Source organism: Peromyscus leucopus, chromosome 4, assembly GCF_004664715.2.
Source record: "Peromyscus leucopus breed LL Stock chromosome 4, UCI_PerLeu_2.1, whole genome shotgun sequence".
Taxonomy (NCBI): Eukaryota; Metazoa; Chordata; class Mammalia; order Rodentia; family Cricetidae; genus Peromyscus; species Peromyscus leucopus.
Genome location: NC_051066.1, coordinates 39,251,926 through 39,277,586, shown reverse-complemented (window position 1 = coordinate 39,277,586; position 25,661 = coordinate 39,251,926). Strand labels below are relative to the sequence as shown.

At 36.1% G+C, this 25,661-nt stretch overlaps 1 protein-coding gene across 14 annotated transcripts in view; it reads right to left on the bottom strand.

The window, feature by feature from the left end:
* Slc4a10 (solute carrier family 4 member 10) overlaps nucleotides 1–25,661 on the bottom strand; it is a 270,855-nt gene that overhangs the window by 71,456 nt on the left and 173,738 nt on the right. For 4 of the 14 annotated variants that reach the window (XM_028865529.2, XM_028865767.2, XM_028865602.2 and 1 more), the window contains exons 7-11: nucleotides 22,488–22,579; nucleotides 21,483–21,572; nucleotides 14,037–14,194; nucleotides 10,686–10,773; nucleotides 5,000–5,146 (exon numbers count right to left, since the gene is read on the bottom strand). In XM_028865529.2, the coding sequence (XP_028721362.1) occupies nucleotides 5,000–5,146; nucleotides 10,686–10,773; nucleotides 14,037–14,194; nucleotides 21,483–21,572; nucleotides 22,488–22,579 (575 nt within the window). The remainder of the gene's footprint in view (nucleotides 1–4,999; nucleotides 5,147–10,685; nucleotides 10,774–14,036; nucleotides 14,195–21,482; nucleotides 21,573–22,487; nucleotides 22,580–25,661) is intronic. The other 10 variants (XM_028865981.2, XM_028866214.2, XM_028866058.2 and 7 more) reach the window with 3 other exon arrangements.

The window sequence follows — 25,661 nt, the reverse complement described above, 5'->3', positions numbered from 1 at the left end:
GAGAAATAGTGTAAGTATCAATAAACACTGAAGGCAAAGCCAACAGAATTCTCTGGAAGAATAGATATAAGATATGAGATGAAATAATAGATTTCTTGGGCCTGCTCAATTATAACAATGTATTTATCTGTTAATTAAGATTGGAAGATACAATTACAATTGATATTAAGGAAAACTCAGATGCTTATATACTTCTGGAAACATACCATTTGTTTCTTGTCTTAAAATTGTAATTACAAAAATAGAGAAAGATAAAGAAATGAGACTATATACAATTTGGCTTAAAATTTCAAAATGTTCAGTTTAGATACCTAGCAAATATTCAAGTGGAAACATAAAATAGGAAGATGAACAATACTTGAGTTCAGTTTAGAAAATAAATTTGGAAAAAGGTTTAAAATTCTAAGATTGGATATTACTGAGAACATGAGTATAGAAAGCAGAAAAAGTGAATAGAGAAAACATGGTTATGGTTTAAGTAATAGTCTCAACATAAGGAAATCAGAGAGAAGTGGAAGAACCAGTAAATAATAAAAATAATTATCTGGTAAGGACTGACTCCAGAGACTGTAGAAACGCCAAGAGACTGTTGTTTAGGAGCTAAGAGAGTACACTAAAGATAAGGGCATCACCCATTCTATCAAACGCTGCTATTCCTACTCTAAGTGCAATATAGACCAATAAATTACAATTTTCTTTATTCGTTGTGGATGGCACTAATGCCAATAATTAGTTTAGTGGATTAAAGTGGGTGGGGAGCCTATTGGGATCGGCATTTAGGGAGAAGTGGATAAAAGGTAGTAGAGACATATAGTATAGAGAACTTCTCTACAACATTCGATTGCAAAGGAAAACAAAATGTGGAACTGACAATAGTCATGATATCAAAGCAGTTATTTTTAAAAGATTGTGACTTAATAGTATGTTAATGAAATGATATAACGCAGAACAAAGGACTGATACAACGATGAAAGAAGGAGTCTTGACAAAGCAAAGTCCTTGAGTAGATGCATAGAGATGGGATCTGGTGCACAACTGGAATGCTAACTTTCATCAGAAGCGAGGTAGAGAAGGCTGAGCTGACAAACAAATGTGCTGGTGAGAACCTATGAAAGATATTTCTGACTGCTACAAAATTTTAATGAAACTGAGAAACAGGAAACATGTAGCAGTCAGGGTCACAGAGGGGATGCTAAAAATTCAAGAGAGAACAGGTGTGAGCTGGTCACTTACAAAGAGTGAGTGGACTTGGGAAGGATGGGATGGTGAACATGTAGCATGAAGGGCCCATTTGAGCCCTATGAGCTTTAAATGATGGGAAGTTAGTCAATGAAGTCATACTTTTCCCTTCTGCTTTGACAGCAACAGTGTGGGCACATAGTAAAATGTGAATCCTCACAGAGTTGTGATTTTGACAACCAAGTACATGACCTGAAGAGAACAAAGAAGATGAAGGAACATATAAGAAAGTGATTACAATGGCTGACACAGGAGGCTAAAGAAGAATTTCAGGCTCATCTCTGGAGATGACAGGCTGTCCTTTTCTTTAACTGAAAGGGAAATGTATTAAAAATGCTGTCATCTTTACATTTCAAAAGAATGAAAACACAGAAATTATTTGATGAGGTTAACATTATTTAAATGAGTGTGAATTCAAGGTGCTTAATATATGCTAATTAATTTTGGTCCCTTAATAAAAGAAAATACAGCTTGTATGATCTAGTATTTAAATATAGCACAGTTTTAAAATAATATTACAATGAAGTACACAATGTATATATAATTCATACTCTTTGGATAAAAATCTTTTGTTCTAATATGATAGCCTTTAACCATGTGTCTATACAAATTTAAGTTAATTAAAATTTATTAATTGCAGTAGCCACATTACTAGCATTTAATATAGTAGCTTGCTGACTAGGAGGCATCACTATAGAATGCTTCCTCTATTGGAGAAATTCTATTGAGCAGTTCTGAAACAAAGCATCAGGACTGAGAGGATAAAGCATTTACTCAAGATCAAACAAACACACAACGGCAGAACCTAGGCACTAGAATCCCTGATTCAGTGTTCTTTGTATTACTATCTCCCAATACATGGAATTTGCTAATACTTATTTTCTCATAAAAATAATAGGAAATACAGATTTCCCACCATTTACCTTTTGCCTCAAAAACACCATTTCTTAAAACCAGGATAGTTAAAAATTTATTTACTTTTAACTTTTCAAGGTTAATTGGTGTTACAGTGAGTTACAAAGTCTAACTCTCAATATCTTAATAGTTTTATTACACTTATCCAAATATCATTAGAATTTTTCTATCATTTTAGAAATCATCATGTTGCCATTTCTAACATCAGTGCAGAGACATGTATGTGTAGAGAATTGAGAAAACCCTTATAATCACTTTCTAAACTATGGTTAAGTAATACATTTGCCAGTTTGCCGCCGCCTCCCCCTTTGTTTTGTTTTGTTTTGTTTTGGGTTTTTTTTTAGACAGGGTTTCTCTGTGTAGCTTTGGAACCTGTCCTTGAATTCAATCTGGAGACCAGGCTGGCCTCGAACTCACAGAGATCCACCTGCCTCTGCCTCCCAAGAGCTGGGTTTAAAGGCGTGCACCACTACCCAGCTCAGTTTGCCCACTCTAACTGACCTGAAAATCTAAGTCCAGGGTTGGGTGTGTAGACCCACCTCTCACTTCAGTCAGAACATCAGAGTCAGGCTAGGTTCGACTCTGCAGGACCAAGGCCAAAGGCAAGTGGAAGAATGTGGGAGGCAGATCCCACGGGAACAGAGAGGCCATAAGAAAAGAGGGCTTTGCATCATTATCATCATTATTTGGCCATCATTATCAAGTCATGCCTGAGATAAGAAAATGCCCTAATTAACAACATTCTTTATTATTTCCTTCTGTAATATAGGATAGGTAAAATACACATTTGATTTGCATAGACAGAATTAAAGAAATTATATCATACATGAAAGGATACAAACATAAGAATCATGATGAAAAGCTTTTCCCAATTTCCACTGTGACTTGTAGTAATAGGGAGTTTGTACAAAACATGATTAATCCTCCTTCTAGTGTTCCTAATCTTTGTCAACTTTCAGAACACTGAAAATAATGGGCTTTATCTCGGGCTACATTTTATGCTGTTATTAAATTTAATATTTTCCCAATGTAATATCTTTTATGTTGGGCCTGAAATATTTCCAGGCTCATGAGACTTATTTAGGGCTCATGATAAAAATGCCAAATTTCTCAACGTGTTAGGTCTTATCAAGAACATTTTGTAAATTAATGTTTATGCTTTCTTGGAATAGCTTAAGATTTAATTCCAAGAATGGTGGTGCATTGCATAATTTTAGGGACAAGAATTTAAAGGGAACTGAAATTGCCAGTAGCCATGCCAGGGGGTCAGCAGGTGAGGATTTAGGTTCAGGGTGTCTGCCCACCGGGAGGCAACCTCCTAGTGGGTAATTCTTGAGTAGGCAAGGCCCCCAAGACTACACCCTGGAATGTCTTTTGATTCTGCTATGCCTTTGCATACTTGATGTTGCTAACTTTCTCTGATATCTGGCATGGTTGAACTGGGTGTAGGGAAATTCCCCACTGCCTGTAAGATAATGTGTTTATCTATGCAAGCATCCCTTCTGCTGGGCATTCTTAGCTGCAAATTATTATGATTATGACTTCCTAGGCTGTACCATCTAATTGATAATAATAACACTAGCTTATATAGAGCTTTGATGAATAAAAGTATATACAAAGATATGTTTCACAGCTAGGCCCATGAGTTCCAACTAAGGAGGTGCTTTAGATCACAGCTCAGGTTAATGATTAAGAAGAACAATTGAAATTCCTCAGGAGCCAAACTGGCTCTAATTCTCTGCTGAAAAGATTCAGTCACAAGTTTTTGGTGTGCATCATTAGTTGAAACAAAGCCTTGTAATAACTTCAGGTTAGAAGAGATGTTATAACAATAACTTTAAGATGAAAAAAACCACAGAAAACAATCTACTGTCCATAGGACCCATAGCTAAGGTTAAAAATACAAAGCGTCCAACTGTTAAGGTTGGTTGTTGATCAAATGTCATGATTAACTCCTTGTACTCATTCCTGCCCTCAATGTCCTGACGTAAGAGGCTATTGATAAACAGGTATGCACACTGAGGATCTAAACTACAGCCGACTGACTGTCTTTTATGTACAAAAGTTTAGGTTTGTGATTCCTTTATAAGATTATAAATTAGACAGTAGAATTCTTTCTTGATAGCCTTGGCATGCAGCCTGCCAGCAAAGGAGTTGTCTACGAAAAGATGCTCTCTGTCTGCTCATGCTCTGTTGATCTGCAATAAGTTACTTAGACATAAATGTATATGGGATATTGGAATGACTTTGGTTTTAATTATGTAAGGGAGATTAAAAATATGTTATCTGTACTCTGTAGGAATTTAGCAAAATCAATGTACGAGATAGAGGTTAAAATGAACAGATATTTTTTAGAAGTACCTTGACCTTGAAGAATCCTTGTAGAAAACAATGATTGTTTGCTGAGGGGGCCTTTCCACCATCCTATGACCTTGGTCACAACACACCTCAGGTATACCTGAGGCTCTTGTATTATTGTGTATTGCACATAGTGCATAATGAAGGACTACAGTCATGGAGGCATATGATGCTCCCCTTTAGTAAGTCATGTAGATTAAGGTTAGGGACCTTTGTATGAGGAAATACTTATGTAATAATCTATAAATACACTTTTGTAGGGCTGTTCCCAGCTGGAAGTCAGCCAAAACCAAGTCAGCCGAGTCCAAGTGAGTCAGTCCATCAGAAGAGGCTGATGAATAAAGAAGGAAATGATCAAGAGAATGTGTGGGTATCTGTTTTCATAACCCCCTCAGATAGTAAAGTCTAAGCTTCACCAGTGCTGTGGATTCCCTTCGAGCCCTGAGCTGCCTAGAAGCTGGTCAAGAATGTTTTCAAATATACCTACCTGGGAAGGAACATTTTTAGGAGGTTCTATCCGGATACTTGGGTCCCATTCTCCAGGAGGGAGAACTGTGACCTGGTCCAGAAACTCATCAATCCCTGACACCAAGTCATTTCGGTCTTTAGCTTTGTAAGCAACATCATGAAATACCTACAGAAGAAAAGCAATAGCACATAATAACCTATTAAAAACATTAGTAGAATTAATATAATAAAAATTGCCATTTTTCAGCTTCATATATATATATAGAAACACAAAATACCCAGGATAGTTAAAACAATCCTGACTAATCAAAGAATTATGTGTGGGGGGGGTGGCGGGTGATATTATGACCCCCAATTTCAAGTTGTACTACAAAGCTATCATAATAAAAAAAAAAGCATGACACTGGCATAAAAACAGACATTTTAATCAATGGAATCAAGTTGAAGACCCAGACACAAATCCACACACCTATGGACATGTGATTTTTAATAAAGAAGCCAGAAATACACACTGGGGAAAAAAGACATCTTCAACAAAGGGTACTGGTCAAACTGGATGTCTTCATGAAGAAGAATCCAAATAGATCCATTTTATCATGCTGCATAAAACTCAAGTGGAAATGGATCAAAGACCTCAATATAAAACCAGATACACTGAATCTCTCAGAAGAAAAAGTAGGGTATAGTCTTGAACTCAATAGCACACAGGAGAAGACTTTCTGAACAGAATACCATCAGCACAGGCACTAAGATCAACAATTAATAGATGGGACCTCATGAGACTGAAAGGTTTCTGTAAGGCAAAGGACACTGTCAATCAGGCAAAGCAGCAGCCTGCATAATGGGAAAAGATTTTCACCAATTACACATCAAGTACAGGGCTCATATCCAAAATATAAAAAGAACCAAAAAAGCTAGATAACAAGAAAATAAATAAACCAATTAAAAATGGGGTACAGATCTACACAGAGAATACTCAATAGAGGAAACTCAAATGGCTGAGAAATACTTAAAGAAATGTTCAACATCCTTAGCCATTATGGAAATGCAAATCAAGACTACTTTGGGATTCCATTGTATACCTGTCAGAATGGCTAAGATCAGTAAAACAAGTGGCAGCTCATGCTGATGAGGATATGGAGAAAGGGGAATACTCTTCCATTGCTGGTGGGAATGCTAACTTATACAGGCACTATTGAAATCCATGTGGTGGTTACCAGGAAGACAAGAATTGATGTACTTTGAGATACAGTTGTAATACCCTTGGTCATATACCTAAAGGATGCTTCATCCTACTACAAGGACACGTGCTCAGGCATGTTCATTGCTGCTCTATTCATAATAGCCATAAATTAGAAACAACCTTGATGTCCCACAACAGAAGAACAGATAAAGAAAATGTGACATGTTTCCTTTACAAATGGAGTATTACTCAGCCATTTAAAAAAATGAAATCATGAAATTTGCAGGTAAATGGGTGGAACTAGAAAAAAAATCTTGAGTAAGGCACCTCAGATCCAGAAAGACAAATAAGTTGTGTGTTCACTTCTTTGTGGATATTAGCTGTTAACTCAATGATAAATACGTTACAATCCATAGAGCCACAGAGGTTAGGTATAGAGTAAGGGACTGGGGTGGAGGTGCAGACAGATCTCCCTATGAAATGGAAATACAATAGATTGTTGTGGATGGACTGGGGCTGCTGAAATGGGAGACCAAGTGGGGAAGGGGAGGGAGAGGACAACGAGAGAAGGCATGCAGAGAGAGACTGAGGGCCATTTGAGGGGTGGTAGGGAAACCTGACACAGTAGAAAATCCTAGAATATATACACATATGAAGGTGATCTAAATGAAATCACTAAATAATGAGTGAGACAGAGCACCTCAACTGGTTATCTCTTGTCACCAAATGAAGCTTCCAGCCCTGGGACTGGGTCACATCTAATTGAGTTGTTGGCCAAATGGGTCCCATGGGAATCCCCAAATAACCCAGACTGTTGCCAAGACAGTTTTCTCTCCACAAACTGATGGCAAGGCCCCTTAACTGACATTGCTGAAGACAACACCGACATAGCTTCATTAAACATGAAGAGATTGAGTTGGTGCCTGCATAGCCTTCCCCAGCTAGCAGCCTTGGTACAGGAAGGTACTCTGCATGTCACCAAAAGAGAAAAGCAAACACCAACTCAGCCACAAACCCTATGATCCACAATGGTGTCCTACCTGAAAGACATGCTAGGGCAATGGTGGCATAAAGCTTGATGGAGTAACCTACCAATATCTGATTTAACTTAAGGCCTACTCCATGTGATGGATCCATGCCTGACACTGCTTGGGTGACCAACAACCTGACACTAGAGAGCCCAGTCTTTCAACCCTTTCTTCTATATCATTCCTGAGCATTAGATGTTGGGTTGCATTGTAGATGTGCCCTCCACAGTCATTTATTGTCTGCCCTATGATCAGTTATGGATCTCTGTAATAGGCTCCATCTGTTGTAAAAGTTTCATTGATAAAGGATAATAGCTACATTTTTTTAAAGCACGGGTTTTCCTTGTATAAACCACTGATTTTAAGATTCAGAATATCCTTATGATGATTTTGTAAGCAAAATAATTATATTAAATAATAGAAACATGTAATAAAAGAAATCTAATCTGAACAAGTGATTTATACAGGGGAAAATGGGCAAAATAGGTATAATGGCATTTAGTTGGGATGGGAGAGAGGAGTCAACACTGAAGGAGAGAGAAAAAAGTAAAATAATGCTAAAAGGATCTGCAAGTGCATTAGGAATCATATTCTTTGTTAATCAAAGTTATATACAACACAGACAAGTATGTATATATATATATATACATACTTATATACATATATATATATGTAGTTCAAATACAATGATCCCACTTGGGTTGACAATAATACCCCTGGAACCATAGACTATCTCACAAAAACCCAGCACCAGGCATGAGAAACATCCATTTATGTTGTTAGTCAGGGAATCCAAGAGACTCCACAAACAATATAAGGTATTGCTGTTGCCCTTGGTTGCCTTCCAAAGGCTGAAGATAAATCCCTATTGCTTAAGTGAACATGCACTTCAGCTACCAGGACCAGATGCTCTGAGATGAATATGATCTGAAAGCCTCCTCACTGAGAACTAGCTTCCATAGCACTGACAGGTGACTTGCATGCTTCTAAAGGAGGAAGGCAACCTATAGTGCTATCCAGCTGCAATATCTATGAACCACAACAACACCCAGCATGCCCTGATAACACTAAGGGTGCAACAGTGCCATTCATATCTTACTGATCAACAGAAGTGAATTCATGCCTTTTGCTGGGAACCTAGCCAACCAGCCAGGGCTAGTGCAGTAGTAGATCTTATAAGAGAACCTACTATTGCTACTTTACTAAAGCAGCATAATTCCTAAATCTAAATATCTATCTTATATCCACAGATAAGTGGAGCTTTCAATAAAGAAAGTTTTTTTTTTTTCTTTTCAATAGGAGACTGTAATGTGATCCCTTTTCAGTCTGAGGATCCAGAAAGTTAAGTCACTAGTGGCTGCTCCTTTTCTTCTCTGATCTTTCAGGTTATTACCCCAATATTTGACTTCTGGATTTTATTGATAAGACTAATTAGGTTCTCACAACAAGAGACCATTATATAAAACTACAATTGGTCAAAACTGACTCTGAATGAAATAGGAGGCCGTTTGAGGGCTTTGAGCACAAGAGGGATTACTCTAACCATTGTGTTACTAGTAAAATGAAACAAAGCAAGAGCAAAAAGATAGTTTCTGCAACAGACTTATGCAGTGGTGGGACCCTTGTGAGAACAGCAAAAGCCAGACGATGGGGAAGCCAGACACAAACCATGCAGAAAGGGAGACATGGTTGGATTCTGGACACATTGTCCAAGTCTAGAAGGGTTAGTTATGGACTGGGTGTGGATGTGAAACCAAGGTGTCAAGAATGACTTGAGGGTGACTCTGGGATTCAGTTCCCTACTCAAACTCTTCCACTTGTTTCCCAGGTCAGTCTAAGTTCTTTTGTGATAAACCAGTGTGCTGTGGGATGGTCTGTATGTCAAATTACTCTGATTGGTCAATAAATAAAACACTGATTGGCCAGTAGCTAGGCAGGAAATATAGGCAGGACTAACAGAGAGGAGAAAAGAAAGAACAGGAAGGTAGAAGGAGTCACTGCCAGCTGCCACCATGACAAGCAGCATGTGAAGATGCCAGTAAGCTACGAGCCACGTGGCAAGGTATAGATTTATGGAAATGGATTAATTTAAGCTATAAGAACGGTTAGCAAGAAGCCTGCCATGGCCATACAGTTTGTAAGTAATATAAGCATATGTGTGTTTATTTTATAAGTGGGCTGTCGGACCCAGAGAGAAAACTCTAGCTACACCAGTGCCCTGTACAATTGGTCTGTTTTCTCTCTGGCCTCATTCCTGCTAAGTCTTTTTTGTTCTAAATGTCCCATGTGATCCAGGCATACTCCCATCTCAATGTCCTTGTTTATTTTGGGCTCTCTTGAGTCCTCTTGAACTTAGGAAGCTCCTCATGCCACCTCTATCTCCCTTCATTGCTCTTGTGATTTCTTCCGTGGTACTTATTTCCACATACTGTACATTTAACTTCTATGTCACTCCATCTTTCAAATATTTTGTCAATGAATGAAAAAGCTTTTGTCCATATTTTTATCCACTAACTGCACAAGTGCTGATATGTAGTTCACATCCAATAAATATCTAAATAAATTAACAATCAACAATCACCTCCCTCCAACTCCTTCCACATGCTCCTCTCAAATTCATGGCCTCTTTTAAAAGATTATTATTGTTACATATATAAATGAACACATATATTAATGTAATATGCCAAGTCTATTTAGTGTTGCTTGTGTGTACATTTTCAGGGATGATCACTTGGTATTGTGTAGCTGAGGTTAGCCCTGAGAAAGACTAACTCTCTCTCTGTAGTTCTTTGTCAAGTTATAGGGGCCCCTGAGACCACCTTCCTTCATGTCAGCTTATCTATTGGCGTTCTGTTCACACCTTGTTGATCAGCCATATTGGTGAGTTAACATTGGTTCAGATTTTTAAGATCTTACATTTTGAGATATCACTCTGAGAAGTTAAAGAAAGCTTTCTATAACCCAAAATAGAACTGCACAGTTTTCTTTCTTTACAAATAAATATATTTGCATAATGGAGATCAGCAACCCCTTAAAATCCATCTACACCTCCATTAATAGTTTTAAGATCACAAAGTTATAATATCTATATCTACATCAGGTAATTGTAGAGAACTTGCAGAGTTTGCCCAGCTTTTTGATGTTATATATCCTATGCATCTTAACTACTAGTTTTTATTGAGACAGCAAAGTAATTTTTCCCCAAATTTTCTATGCTATTAACATATAAGTAGTGCTTACAATGTTGGCATATGTACTGTGTTGAAAATACAAATATATTATAAATGTTTAACAGTTTTTATGACCATGTAAGCTCTCAAAAATTATTCATGGCTTTTTGGATAAATTTTATTCAAGTAAAGTTGCTGGTGAAAACTTGGGAAAATGGGATTCAACACAGAAAAATATTATTCCCAGAAAACTATCATGAAATGAACCCCCAAATCTAGGTATATCTTGTGAGGAAAATATTCCTTAGAAACATGAATAAATACCTCATCAGTCATTAAGGTTGCAATTGATCTGCCGATCTCATGGTACTGTTGACCCTTTCCCAGGGGTCCCAGAAGAATGAACAGAAATCTGTAATTAATAAGAAAAAAACTCAAGCTAGAAATGTAACAAACTTAGTAGAACAGAGTTACCAATCTCAATGGAATTAGTCAAAGTGAGGACTTTGATGTGAAATATTTCTGTAATTTCTTATAGTTCATTATGATTTTGAAATGTTTTACAGTTGAGACATCATTAAGCAATGAGAATACTGGGTTGTTTTTAACACCAGGGTTTATGCATTTAGCTGTCTACACAGCCCGTGCATCTGTGACTAGGAATTTTAAAGATTGTATGTCCTTAGAAGAGGAAGATAGGAAAATTAAATCTTTCTGAATAGGAAGCAGAAAAGTTCACAAGTACACAAAATGAAGACCATTCGAGTGGAAGAAGGGCAACACAGTATTGTGCATTAAGAGAGAACACATTATTAACATCCAGTCACTGTACACACATTCTTATAAAAACTGCTAGGACTTAAAAATTAGCTAGGCAGAAGAAAAGAAAAAGGTGTGAAAATTTAAGAGTGCCATGTATTTTGCAGTAGTATTCTGGAATGTTCATGTGTTAAATGGTTTACATTATTAAGGAAGACTCTATCAGGTGTAGTTCTTAGTTAATATAATTCTATACTTTGTTTAGCTGTAAGTTTTAGTGATTACATAGTTCTATATGAAGCACCTATTAGACAATCTTAGAGGTTATATATAACATTAATTTTCCATCAGTTATAATTGAACCCAAATCAAACTTGACTCTGTGTGAGAGAGTTAATATATTAAAAAAAATTGCATGTGGTGGCAGAAGCTTTATCAACTATAATACTTATGAGAAAATTTCTAACCTGTGAGTATCTTGCTATTTTTAAAGTTTCTACTGCATGTGCTATTTATAAAACCCTAAAAGATTATTTTCCTGACACATCTACTGTATGTTGCCTTTATAATCATGACATGCCCTTTTTTCCTCCTAAGAAAGGATAATTGGGGTTCACAGATAATTTTCTTTATTCTATTTGTCTAATCTTCTTTCATTTTCTACCTTTTCTAAATAAACATCTCTCTCTACACAGTGACTCTATTGTGGCCACAATTTTTTTTTCATTTTCTCTACATATTCTTTGCTGTGTCAGTATGAATGAGGCCACCTAAGCCTGACACTTTTCAAAGTGAGGGTATATAACCTAATCATGGCTATACTCTACTCCTGGGAATTTTTCTTTTCTTTAAAATACACAAACTGTTAATGTCATAAACAGCTCTCATTCACTCATAGGTCTCCAAATACCTTCCTCAGTGGTGAAATATCAATATCCAACAGAATGGGAATTTGAAACTGCTACAGTTTCGACTACTCTACAATTAGTAAACATGACACATGAAATAAAAAACCCAGATTTCCATAAACTCTATTTTTTTTTTGAGACAGGGTTTCTCTCTATAGCCTTGGCTGTCCTGGAACTCACTCTGTAGATCAGGTTAGCCTCAAACTCATAGAGATCTACCTGCCTTTGCCACCCAAGTGTTGAGATTAAAGGTGTACGTACTAGGCTTTCCCTTTTGGCCACCAACCAGCTCCCAAACCATGCAGCAGACTTTTTATTAGTTTTGAATGCCTGGCCAGCTCTTTTAACTTGAATTAACCTGTTTATCTACCTTTTGCCTCAGGGATTTTTACTTTCTTTCCTTCTGTATGTCTTACTTTCACTGCTTCTCATGTCTGCTAGCTGGTGGCTGCTTGGCTTCTAGCCCCAGGCCAGAAATTCTCTCCTCTCTTCTCCTTCTCCTCTTCTTCTCTCTTTTCTAAGCATAGATTCCTCCTCCTGTTTATTCTCTCTGCCTGCCAGTCCTGACTATTCCTCTCCTATTGCCTAGCTATTGGCCGTTCAGCTTTTTATTAGACCAATCAAGTGCTTTAGGCAGGCAAGGTGAAACAAATGCAACACATCTTTACATAATTAAACAAACACAGCATAAACAAGTGTAATGCACCTTTACCCAGTTAAAATAATATTACACAGAATGAACAAATGTAACATATCTTTGCCTACTTAACATTCTACAACGGGTGTGCACCACCACGGCCTGGCATCTAGAAACTTTTAATACTATGTAATTTGCATATAGAAAAATACAGCCTTATTCACACAATATATGCTATTTGAATATACTCAGTTTACCTCCCAATTTTTAATTGCAAGTTGATATGTATATCAGTATCCTCCAAATGGGATAAATAGACATTTACTTCTATAACCTTAACAGTAACCAGGTTTCTCACTCAGACCAAGCAGACAGGTGGTTCAATTGACTACCTTACGGAGTCCCTACCAAAATGGTCCTTACAGAATGAGGCTTCTCCTACTTCTACTATCTCCTACTTCTTGAATATCTTCTCTGTAACCAAACAGTGGAGTGATCTGTGTTATGTTTTGAGTTAGAATCAGAGGTTCACAGAAGAAAAAATCTTCTCTAAGCCCACCTGTCATGGCAGCAGCACTTCTCAACTCTTCTAGTTTCCCTAAGCAGACAGGCTCTGCCATGGCTAGACAGAGCCAGGCGAGCATAAGAATCAGGTTGAAGGGTCTCAGGAGAGACAGAAACAAGATTCCTAGATAAAGCAGTAAGGGTCTAACATTTTAAAGTCAATGTTCTACTCTTTGTTTTCTTTTCTCACAATTTTACCCATGAGCACCCTTATATCTATAAATCAGGAATCAATAATAATAGAATTCAGTTCTTATTTTACCTCTACCTATTAGTTTCAATACATCACTAAATAGAAAACAAGTTCAGGTCACCAAATTAAAGTTGGGCTTTTGACCAGAATCACCCACTTTCACTGGATGACTACCAATGACTCTTCAAACCCTGAGTGTGAAAGAACAAATGTCCTACTGCTGAAGTATGAAACATTTGATCCCAACCAGGCATTTCCACAAATGTGGAAGGCCTACTCCAACAGAGATAAGTCTTCCATGGTCCTCTCTGGTATGACCACATACTTAGATCCTCTTCCTAAATACATAGTTCAATATAATCTTTGAAAAACTGTGGAACAGACCTGGAGTCTACAGAGAAGGAGCATGCCTAAAATGAAATAAGTTTCAGAAGGAGAAAGAAAGGGCAGAATATTTTTTAAACCATTCTCCCATGTTTATAAGCAAGAGACAGTAGGTTTATGGACAATAAATCCATTCCTAGTCACCGATCTATCAGACAATTGTATTAAAATATTACCATTTCCTAAAATAAATTATTCCATAAGCATGAAAATTTCGTGGATACTTTTACCTGCTTGGGATTGGAACTTCAGCCAAGCCTTGGAGCAAGACAGCCGGAGACAGCCTGACAAAGGCGACCACAGTTCTGTCCAGGAACTCCAGCTCTCCCACCAAAATGTTTGAAGCCTCAGCACCTGGAGGAATCTTCTTCATAAAATGCAGATCAACCTGAGGGCATCACAAGTAAATATTTTAACCATAATAATCACGTTTAATTATAATGCCTACAAATTTAATATCTTATAACAGATGAATTTTATACATTTCCACTAATATTTAACATATGGATAATTTAAAATAAATATATTCTTAGAGTATAATATGGCTTTAACATTTGTTTTTATTCTAATTATGCTGTTCTTCATATTGTATAGTTGGCCTAAGAAATTCTTCAGTTTAAGCTATTTACCATATAACTTGGATATGACAGAATAAAAATAAAGGTTAAAAGTATAGCATTTTGAACTACTTCTACTATGAAATGTCTGTGGTTTAAATGAATGAAAATAAAACAAAAAGGGCCGCTAAAAAGAAGAAATGTTAAGAGTAAAGGGTGATGTCTGAAAATGCATGTATAGTCTTTAAATACATATCAGTTTTATGCATGGGGCCTCAATGAAAATGAAACAGTGACTTTGTAGAATTTGCAAGGCCTATTTCTTGTTCCTAAGTCATTTGAGTTGCTTTTTATGGAACATGTTTTTAGGGACAAGGAGTTTATCTGCCCTAGTAATTGGTTTTATGCAATTATGCTAATGAAAAGGGGACCAAGGATCAAAGTGGGAATAACAGAGAGGGGGGGGGGAGAAGAGAAAGAGAGAGAGAGAGAGCACTCTGCCATGTGTCAATGAGGCTAAGAAGATGGTTTTAGACAAGATAATTATTTTGAAGGCTTAAAAAGTTAGAAAATACCAGTTCAAGAAGTTTTAAATTAATAAATGTTTTAAAGTACATTGTATGCACAGAAGTAACATAGACTGAGCAGCTTATATTTCACACATATATGCATTTAATAACAATTAATGAAAAAGAGGACATGTATTTGGAAGACAACAAGAAAGGGTATATGGGAGGTTTTGGAGAGAGGAAGGAAAAAGGAAGAAATGATATAATTATAATCTTAAAAATAAAAAATTTTTTAAAATACCTTATAAATCAATAACTATAGTCTAATGATTATGTTTAAAATGTTACCAAAATTAAGGCATTAGTACAGATATTTAAAGATATGAAATAAATTATATGTAAGCTATGGCTGTTAAAATAATAAAACAGTATATATAGCTCATTTATTAAGAGGATTAAATATAATAGCAGTTTATATAGCTGTAATAGTAGAGCATTTGCCTAGCATGTAGTCAGCTCTACATAACCTCTCCAGAACTGAAAAATAACACAACTAAAGATAACAATATGCAGCATTCCATCAATATCATAGTAATACTTTATCTTAAAAAATCATTTATGAAATTAAAAGTTTGCATAAAAAGAATATTTCACAAATATTGTAAGCTACAAACTCCATCATATTCTCTATAAATATACCCCCAATATAAATGCATAAGTTCTTCAAGTATGTATGATGAATATTATATGTCATGTATTTTGCTTCTGTAGAATCTAATCTTTCAATTCATAGATAAGCAAGGCTCATTTGTGGCCTCATTGTGATATTTAACTTGCTTTAAATTAGTAATGTTTACACTTTTGCCATAATGGAAAAGATTCCAGGAAAAAAATAAAAGATTTCCTATATACTATATGTGTTGGGATATTTGTTGTTGTTGTGAATGTGCATGTGTGTGGTAAATTGTGGAGGCCCACAGAGGCTCCCTAGTAAGGCCTTACTCAAGGCCAGAAAATCTGAGCTTGCTTTGCCCAGCAGAGCTGCCTAACAGGATGTTTTGACGGGGGCGTGGTTACCAGGTGTTTTGAAGGGTCTACACTTGGCTGTACATTGTGCTTTGATCTTAAAAGGGGAACGTCTTTTGCCTCTTGCCTGGGTAGTGTATAAAAAGCACATTAGAATAAATCTCAAGGTGGCTGGGTAGCCTTCCTAAAACTATCCCGTGTCTCTGTCTTTCTCTCCGTCTCCATCTATATTTCTATCTAATACTTCCTCATTCTTCTCTCCACCCCCCAAGACAACCTTCGACATATTGGAGCTGGTCTTCCACAGTTAATGTGCATGTTTATGTGTGTGTGAGCATGTGTGTGAATGTCAGAAGTTAATGTCAGATAGCTTCTTCCATCTTATACAATGAAGCAAGGTCTCTTAAACCCAGAGCTCCCTGATTCCCTTGATCTACCTAGTCAGCTTGCTTCAGGGATCCCTGTCTCTGCTTCCCGAGAGTTAGAGTAGGTTTACAGGCAGTCTACCGAAACTGCTGGCATTTACGCGGGTGTTAGGAATCTGAATGCAACTCCTCACGCTCTTAGTGCCATAAAAAAAAAATACACAATAATGTTTTACAAAATTTTCCAAGTTTAAAAGAATAAATAACTAAATTTTATCAACCCATGGAATTAATACAACAGAACGAAACTTTAAAAGAGAAAATGACTTTTTATAAAGCCCAATAGAAACTGGTGAGATGGCTCAGGCACTTGCTGCCAAATTTAAGACCTAAGTTTGATCCCTTGAACTCAAATGGTGGAAGAAGATAACTGACTCCTGCATACTGTCCTCTGGTCTTTACATACACACTGTAGCATACAAACGCCCCCCACACACACACTCACACACACAAACGCCCCCCCACACACACTCACACACATACACACACACACAAACACCGCCCACACACACTCACACACACACACACACACACAAATGCCCACACACACACATACACACACACACACACACACACACACAGGCACACACGTGTGCGCACACACATATACATGCACACACGCACACACACATACATATACACGCACACAAATGCACACACACAGATGTAATACAAATTTTAACTTAAAAATAAAAACATAATTTGTAATTAATATGAAATTTATTGGTAATGATTGAGGTATAAATTCTGCCTAGATGACTTTGTTCAAATTTATTTCTTATTCAACAAATATCAAAATCTTTGCTATTAAAGTCTGTACCTCAGAGAAGGAGCAAATACAAAATTAACTGCTTTAAATTGAAATTCAGTTGAGTCAAAGATTGCATAGAATATTAAAGAAATTTAATCTACAAAAAAATGTGACCATTATATATGACTTTAAATTACATTAAACCAGATATATAATTGATACCTATTACACAGTAAAAGCTATGCAGACCAGCAAATTTATCTTTTTATTTAAAATATAATAAATTATATGTGTCTGGGGGCAATTATTGTATTAAAATCATTATATTATATTATTCTTATACCACATGGATATTTAGGGAAGGTGGTAGATTTCATAATACATTTAATCATATTTATATTTTCAGATTGAATTATACCTAGAATAGTCCTATATTTTTATACTTATATTACTTCACGATTCACAAAGAATCTCATTTAGTAATATCTTATTAAAATGAAAGATGATATTTAAGAACCACAAATTTAACTTGTATAAATTTATAGCTAAATATACAGTACTTGAGAGTCTAGGTTACAATAGCTTTCTAAGACACTCCCCTAGTGGATTCAAACACTTGAAACAGACATAGAAAAATCCTGGAAGTTTCTAGTGCTTTGAAGAGAACCTTGAAGGAGCCAAGCTACATTTTGGGACTTCTGGATTTATACTATATTTCTAGGCTCTGTGAACCCCACTGTTAAGCCAAGAAGGGAAAGATGCCTGATTCTAGCTATTTGAGACTTAAGCTGTTGATGAAAATAGTTCATCTCTAGGCAACAAGATAAGAGAGAAGACCACAGTGGAGCTGGAGATGGCTGGCCAAGGCACACACTTAGAGCTAAAAGAAAAGAAGGTGGAAATTTAAGAAGAAAGCTCAAGTCTTAAGGCTATTAGTAAAAGCACAGTGGTTGAATAGAGGTTCTTTCTAGGCTATGGTGTCTGACACTGTGATTGGGAGCAGGTAGCATTTTTAAGTTCTCCAGGACTCAGTTTTTTTTCCCTAAATGATGCGACTAAGGTTTCTTATTCTTAATATGCTTCATGCACAGCAGAAAGATGAAAAAAAAACAGAACTTATTTCTAGGTGCGAAATTATGGAACACTTCCTTAGGACCACTTGAAATAAAAGAATCACTGTTGGTATTCTTCTCCTTCTTCTAGCGAAATGACAGCCTAAAGAATGGGGAAAAATCTTCACCTACCCCACATCTGACAGAGGGCTGATATCCAGAATATATAAAGAACTCAAGAAACTAGTCATCAAAATACCTAACAATCCAATTAAAAAATGGGCTACAGAGCTAAACAGAATTCTTAAGAGAAGAATCTCAAATGGCTGAAAGACATTTAAGGAATTGCTCAACATTCTTGGTCATCAGGAAAATGCAAATCAAAATGACTCTAAGATACCATCTTATACCTGTCAGAATGGCTAAGATCAAAAACACTGAAAACAGCTTGTTTTGGAGAGGATGTGGAACTAGGGGAACACTCCTACAATGCTGGTGGGAGTGCAAACTTGTACAGCCACTCTGGAAATCAGTATGATGGTTTCTCAGAAAATTAGAAATCAATTTCCCTCAAGACCCAACTATACCACTCTTGGGCATATACCCAAGAAATGCTCAATCATACCACAAGGACATATGCTCAACTATGTTCATAGCAGCATTATTTGTAATATCCAGAACCTGAAAACAACCTAGATGCTCCTCAACTTAAGAATGGATAAAGAAAATGTGGTTCATATACATAATGGAGTACTACTCAGCAGAGAAAAACAATGATATCATGAGGTTTGCAGGCAAATAGATGGAACTAAAAATAATACCATCCTGAGTGAAATAACCTGGGCTCAGAAGGACAAACATGGTATGTACTCACTCATAATGGATACTAGATGTAAAGCAAAGGATAACCAGACTGCAACCCACAGCTCCAGGGAGGCTAGCTAGCAGGGAGGACCTTAGGAAGAACGCATGGATCACCCAGCAAAGGAGAAATAGATGAGATCTGCATGAGCAAACTGGAGAAGGGGGCGGTAATGGAGGGTAAGGATTGGAGGATGAGAACATAGGGGAACTGGCAGTTCAAGCTGGAACAGGAACAGGGTAGGAGAGCAAGGAAAGAGATACCATGATAAATGAAGACATCATGGGAATAGGGAGAAACAGAATGCTAGAGAAGTTCCCAGGAATTCACAAGGATGGCCCTGTCTTAGACTAATGGCAATAGTTGAAAGGGTGCCTGAACTGGCCTACTCTGGTGATTAGATGGCTGAGTAACCTAACTGTCATCATAGAGCCCTCATCCAGTGACTGATGGAAGCAGATGCAGGACCCATGGCTGGGTGTCAAGTTGGGCTGCAGGAGTCCAGTTGATGAGAGAAAAGAGGGATTCTATGAGCAAGGACATCAAGATTATGATGGGAAAATGTAGAGAAACGACCAGCCAAACTAGCAGAAACGCATGAACTGTGGACCAATAGCTGAGGAGCCCCCATGGTACTAGACTAGGCCCTCTGGATAGATGACACAGTTGTTTAGCATGAACTGTTTAAGGGGCCCGCAGGCAGTGGGATCGGGACCTGTCCCTGGTGCAAGAGCCAGCTTTTGGGAGCCTAGGACCTATGGTGGGACACTTTGCACAGTCTTAGTGCAGGGAGGAGGGGCCTGGAGCTGCCTCAACTGAATGTACCAGGCTCTGCTGACTCCCCATGAGAGACCTTGCCTTGGAAGAGGTGGGAATGGAGGGTGGGTTGGGAGGGGGTAGGACGGGGGAACTCAAGGAGGGAAGAGAGGGGAATTTGTGGTTGGTATGTAAAATGAATAGAAAAATCTCTTAATAATAAAAAAAATGAAAAAAATCACTGTTGACATAAAATAGCCATTTTTACTGTTTAAAAAAACAAAACAAAACAAAGAGGTTTATATTATTTTGAAACATCTACTTTTTGAAGGCTTAATGGAAAGAGCCACAATCTGATGTAATAGATTATGTTAATTCATTACTTAATTGAATAAGCCTGATGGGCCTAATCATTGTAGAGGCTAAAGATGTGTAGATTGAATGCTGATAGAACATAGACTCAAGTTACATAAAATGAAAAAGGTACTTTTAATATCTCAATTTTTGAGTGAGATTTAGGATCTATATAACTACTTAAAATATTGAAACGGACACAGTAATGTGGAGATTAGCTGAACTTTAATAAATCCACCACCAAACTGAAATCATTAGGTTAAAAATATCTTAACTTGCATACCTTCAAAATCTGGCACTGAGAATAGTTTCCAAGGTGATGGATCACAACAATGCCTTCCAAACTCTAATTCTCTGCTCTACCAGGTTATAAAACTAGGAATGTTTCTTATTTTGTTTTATTACTCTAAAACTAAGGACTTAAACTATTTTGAATATTATAGGATTCCTTCAAAAAAATATCTCAAACATTGTTGAAGGTACTAAAGGTCCTGTGGAGACCAGCATATCAAATCTGGTCTAGAATTTATTCTGACACTACCATTCCCACTCTTTTCCTTGAGTAGCTACTTTATGCTCAGTCTCTGACAAACCGTAATATCATTAAATCTCCACAACCAAACAATAAACATGCATTATACTTATTTTAGGCAATGATAAGCCTGCAGTGTAGAGAGCTTCTATAAAAGCAGTCATAGATACATGCTACACAGATAGAATTCAAAAGGCATGTTCTTTCCAATGAACGATGCTATGGACAAAAGACAGATAGATGCAGATGTCTGGCTTAAGTTTCATCAAATGGGCCAGTAAATGAACATGCAATGATGAAGGAGAGGATTAAAAGAGAGAAACTCTGGTTTTCACATTTCTGTAGTTCTAATTGTTAGGGGGTCCTGGGGATGAGACTACTGTTCTGTCTTTAATCGACAATCTTTATTTCTCTTTAATGGTGATGAATTATTTTTGAAGGTCATGAAGACAGGTCACCAAAAACTCCAAAATAATATGAATATATAAAATTCAATGTATACATTTTTAATTTTAAAAGTAATTTATTCAAGTGATGATCTACATAGTTTAAAAATCACTATTTTTGAAAAATGTCAAATATTCCATTGTTAAAAGATAGTCAATTTTTTAATGTCATCACTTTTAAGATTGAATTTATTTTGAATTAAGAACAGCAGAAATTAAATTTATGGTAGTTTGTGACAGTTTTATTATAACTTACAGATGAATGATGATGTAATGCTTTAAAAATATAATTCTTAGAGTGGCAGATGGAATACACTTAAACTGGTTTAATATTTGAATTACATGCCTCCATACAGTGAAATGAGCTTTGAACTACTGTAGAAATAGAGCCCAAATATGCCCTCACCTCTCTCTCTTGCTGGTGTGGAGGTCCTTTTTCATGCCTTTGTTTCATCCCACATGGACTAGTATGCCCCTTTTGTTGGCCTCCCAGTCCCTGCACGCATAATTAACAGACTTCAGCTGGTACATCATGCTCCCACAATCCTCCACCAGGCACCAGAAGGAAAGCATGCACTGAACTAGCCTGGCTCAAGGAGACACTGTCCCAGGGATGCTAAAACAGGTCCAAGGAGCTGATTGCCATCAATCTTTTCAGAACTTTGATCTTCATTACTTCCTCAGACTGAAATCCATTCCCACTTCCTCCTATTGCTAATGCTTTATCAGAGTACTACTTCCTTATCAGCCACTCAGATAAAATTGTTCAACATCTTTATTTTTGGCCAGTATTGAAACTTCTCTGTTCTATACAGCTGTTACTTTGTCATAGCTACTGTAGCACATATACAAAGTCAGGAATGCATTAACCAAAAATCCCTTCATTTGCACTAACTCATTGTTTTCTTAGTATAAATCCAAATAATTATTTTATTTAGATAATATCCAACTAGAAGTAGCCCTCAACATAATCAGCCTTAGGCATGTTTTTATTCAAACTTGTATTTTACCTTGTAGGGTATCCTCACACTGACTTCTAATTATATAGTAAGGTAAAGATTTATATAAAATGACTTGCTTTTCTACATAATAAGAAGATTGTTTTGAGGCAGAAAATCTAGCAAATATTTTTCAAACAGCAGATTAAGCTTCCTATGAAGTCCAATTGTCCTTTTTACTTCAAGAGATACATTACAAGTGGCTGAATCCAAAAGATGATTCATAAAACTTACATAGTTGTTTTCTCAAATAAGCAAAGCTCTGCATGTGAACTGAACTCTAACACTGTCTATAACAATTTCAAGCTTTGGCTAAGAAACCAAATAAAAGCATGCGGATGCATGTGTCAACAGTTAACGAGTTTCCGCTAGAGATTCAGCAGCTTACTTAGATTGAAGAAAGAAAAGCTTACCTTGCTAAAGTCAACAGTGCTGTTTTCCCTGCTAACATCATTTTTATTCTCAGCACAGGCTGGAGCAGACTGAGGAGAAACAACCTGACCTGCTGAAAGAGATTGTTAGTACAGAATACAAACAATTACTAACATAGTTCTAGGCATACTGGGTGAAAGATGAACTTCAATTTAACTAAACTAACTAGAATTTTTAATGAGCTTATGATGTAAGCATGAACATTCAATTAAATAGAACTATACAATAGAAAGATTATCAGTTACAGATAGAAATGGGAGAAGTCAATCAAGCACATTTAAGCCAATAATCAATTTAAAACTCTAAATGATTATTCTCTTTGAAGAAAAGCTGCCTTCAAAACTTAATTAAATGTAACCATAATTTAAAGTTCATTGATTTCTAAACATCAATTAAAACTAATTGCACATACTTAAAAAGGCATAAATTTCAAGCTCTGACTGAAGCATTTTTGACAATATAAGAAAGGATGAATATCATTAAGTGCTCAGCATATTTTTAGGTTCTATTACACTTAAAAATCCAAATCACTTCGTTCTTTAGCAATAAAATTTAGAGACGGAGCTTATTAGAAACATGTGATCTTGTGCCTGTAACTATTAAGTCACAGAAGCTCTCTTGTTCATCTACTAGCCAAGAGAAGATCATTAACTAGAGTTGCATTGGTTTTCCATGCACATTATTGAAAATATAATTATGCTGTAGTTCTCCCTTCTTGTACAAAAGATCAGGGTAATGGAGCCGGGAATATGACCACGACCGGAAAACATTAACATCCGTCATTCACTATGCAACAGGCTCTGCAAGCATAAATCATTTTAAATCTGCCCATAGTTAGCAATTAAATGATAATTCACTCAGTTTACTTAATTTCCCCTACCTATCCTTGGCCCATCTTCACTTGTTGCTTTCACTGTGAAGCGGGGAAATAAAAATCAATGTTGAAGCCTTGACTACAGTTCCATTCCCCTCAGTGGCTTCCAAACCCTCTTTACTTTCACTGATCTCAAACATGAGAAATACTCTTTGTGTCTAACTTTTCTCTCTCCCTGCTGAAATCTCAATTTTATTCAGAATTCACCTTTATTCTCATCCTTCCCAGTTGCTGCCATCTCTGAACTTCTCTTGACTCCCTTAAATAGTTACATAAAATTTTTTCTTCAATTTTTTCCCTGATCACCAAGTATGATTTTAAAAAATTATTTATTTTAAATACTAGTATAATTTTACTGCTTAGACTAGTAAGGCTGTCAGTCAGAGATCATCCGTTAATAGATAACAACTTCTGGATTAAAATAATTTTGTCAGAAAGTCATATATTTAATATTCTTCTAAAATTTAATATTTTCTGCTTTCATCAAACACAGAAAAATAATATATGTTGGGAATGTAAAAATAAAATGACATTTTAAATAAAATTCACCTCAAATCACAGACAAAGATTCTGACTTTTGAATGGTTAATTCAAGGCAGTGTATATCAACAGAGGAAGTCAGATGAGCATCCATTCTCCCATCTCTACCTGCAATGTGTAGCTACAACTGTATTGTTCAGCAGTAGCCACCATCCAATTTACCATTCTCAAAATAATAACTGTTATTTTTAAAAAGTCTTTTACATAATGCATTTGTGCTACTAACAGATGTCTTCAATCACCAGTTTCACAACATTTGTCCATATTTTCATGAGTTAGAACATTAGATATATCTAAAACTAAATTGATTAAATGTTCTGGAAAATTGAGTGGTAATACTCAAGTTATAGAAAAATTAAATGAACATATATGTTTTCTTATAATAATTTATGTCATATAGTCAGAAACTACATGAAATATCAATTGCTTAAAGCTGTAAGAAAACATATACCAAGAGTCAACTTAATGCAAAATCAACTTAGATGAGATTGAATCAGACAGCAAATATGCTAGACCTTATAATTTGAAAAATCTAGTTTTTGTTTTCATTCATATATTTAATGAACTATATTTCATAAGCTATATTCAGGTTATGAACTATATTTAAACATGGGCACTAATATTTCATTTTGTAAATATTTGTGATCTGTAATGTGTTGCTATTATGTGATAATTGTAATAAATATATTTGGAGATTTACAGTTCTATGCTATTCTTGTTTTAAGATTAAAAAATATAAAATATTACCTTACAAAGCTGATAATCATAAAGTGAATTAGGAACTACTTTCTCTGAATATTTTAAGTGATATTAGTACTGACCTAATTCCTGATATCAAGCATGAAGCACACTAGCTTACAGTAAGCTCTTGTTACTTCCAGAGTACAGACATGTCCAGAGAATGTGTACTACAGTACAGAGAATGTATACTAAATACAACCACCCTCTGGTATAGAGAAACCACAGTATTTGTATCTTCTATACTTTAGAAAAATACATAAATATATTTATCACACTAAAGTTCTTCAAAGTTTAAATAACATTTAAAATCATAGTGTTACTTTTAAAACTATACATAAAATAAATCAAATAATACAAATAAAGCAGTTTCGACAACTTTGCTATTGAAAACCTGTAGGAATCATTTAAGATCTAAACTAAACAGTTTGGCTTATGTTATTTAGGAAAATTATAAGATTTTTAAATAAAGCTTCTTTTTGTTACATTCACAAAGCTAAGATGCATGCATAGTAACAGTCCATGGAACTACGAGATTCCCCAGACAGTAGAATGGCTTTCATAACTTTGTTGTCCATTATAGTTTTTTGCCTAAAAAGTTATTCAACTGTCACCACCTTTAGAAAGATTATGGGCTTAGATTCCAAAGTGCATTTCATGAACTCAAATACTATCACAGAAAATGAATAAATACATTTAAGGAAGGGCATCTCTAATATGATTGCTAACTTCTATTATGAAAAGTGTCATTCATAAAATGACAGTTTTCAGGTATAGTGACTATTTTTAATGGAATAGGAAAGAGTTTTCAAGAATATTTTCCTCTCCAGGGGAAACAAGTCAAAGGTTGGAGATCAACACTCATGCACTGGAAACTTTGCAAGAACTGCTGGCTTGGGATGACTTCGTAGTTACTCTGACACTTCGTTTGCAAACATGTTTTGCCTATTTCCTTCTAACTTCTTCACCTTGTCCACTGATTGTTGTCCAGACTAAAATTTCC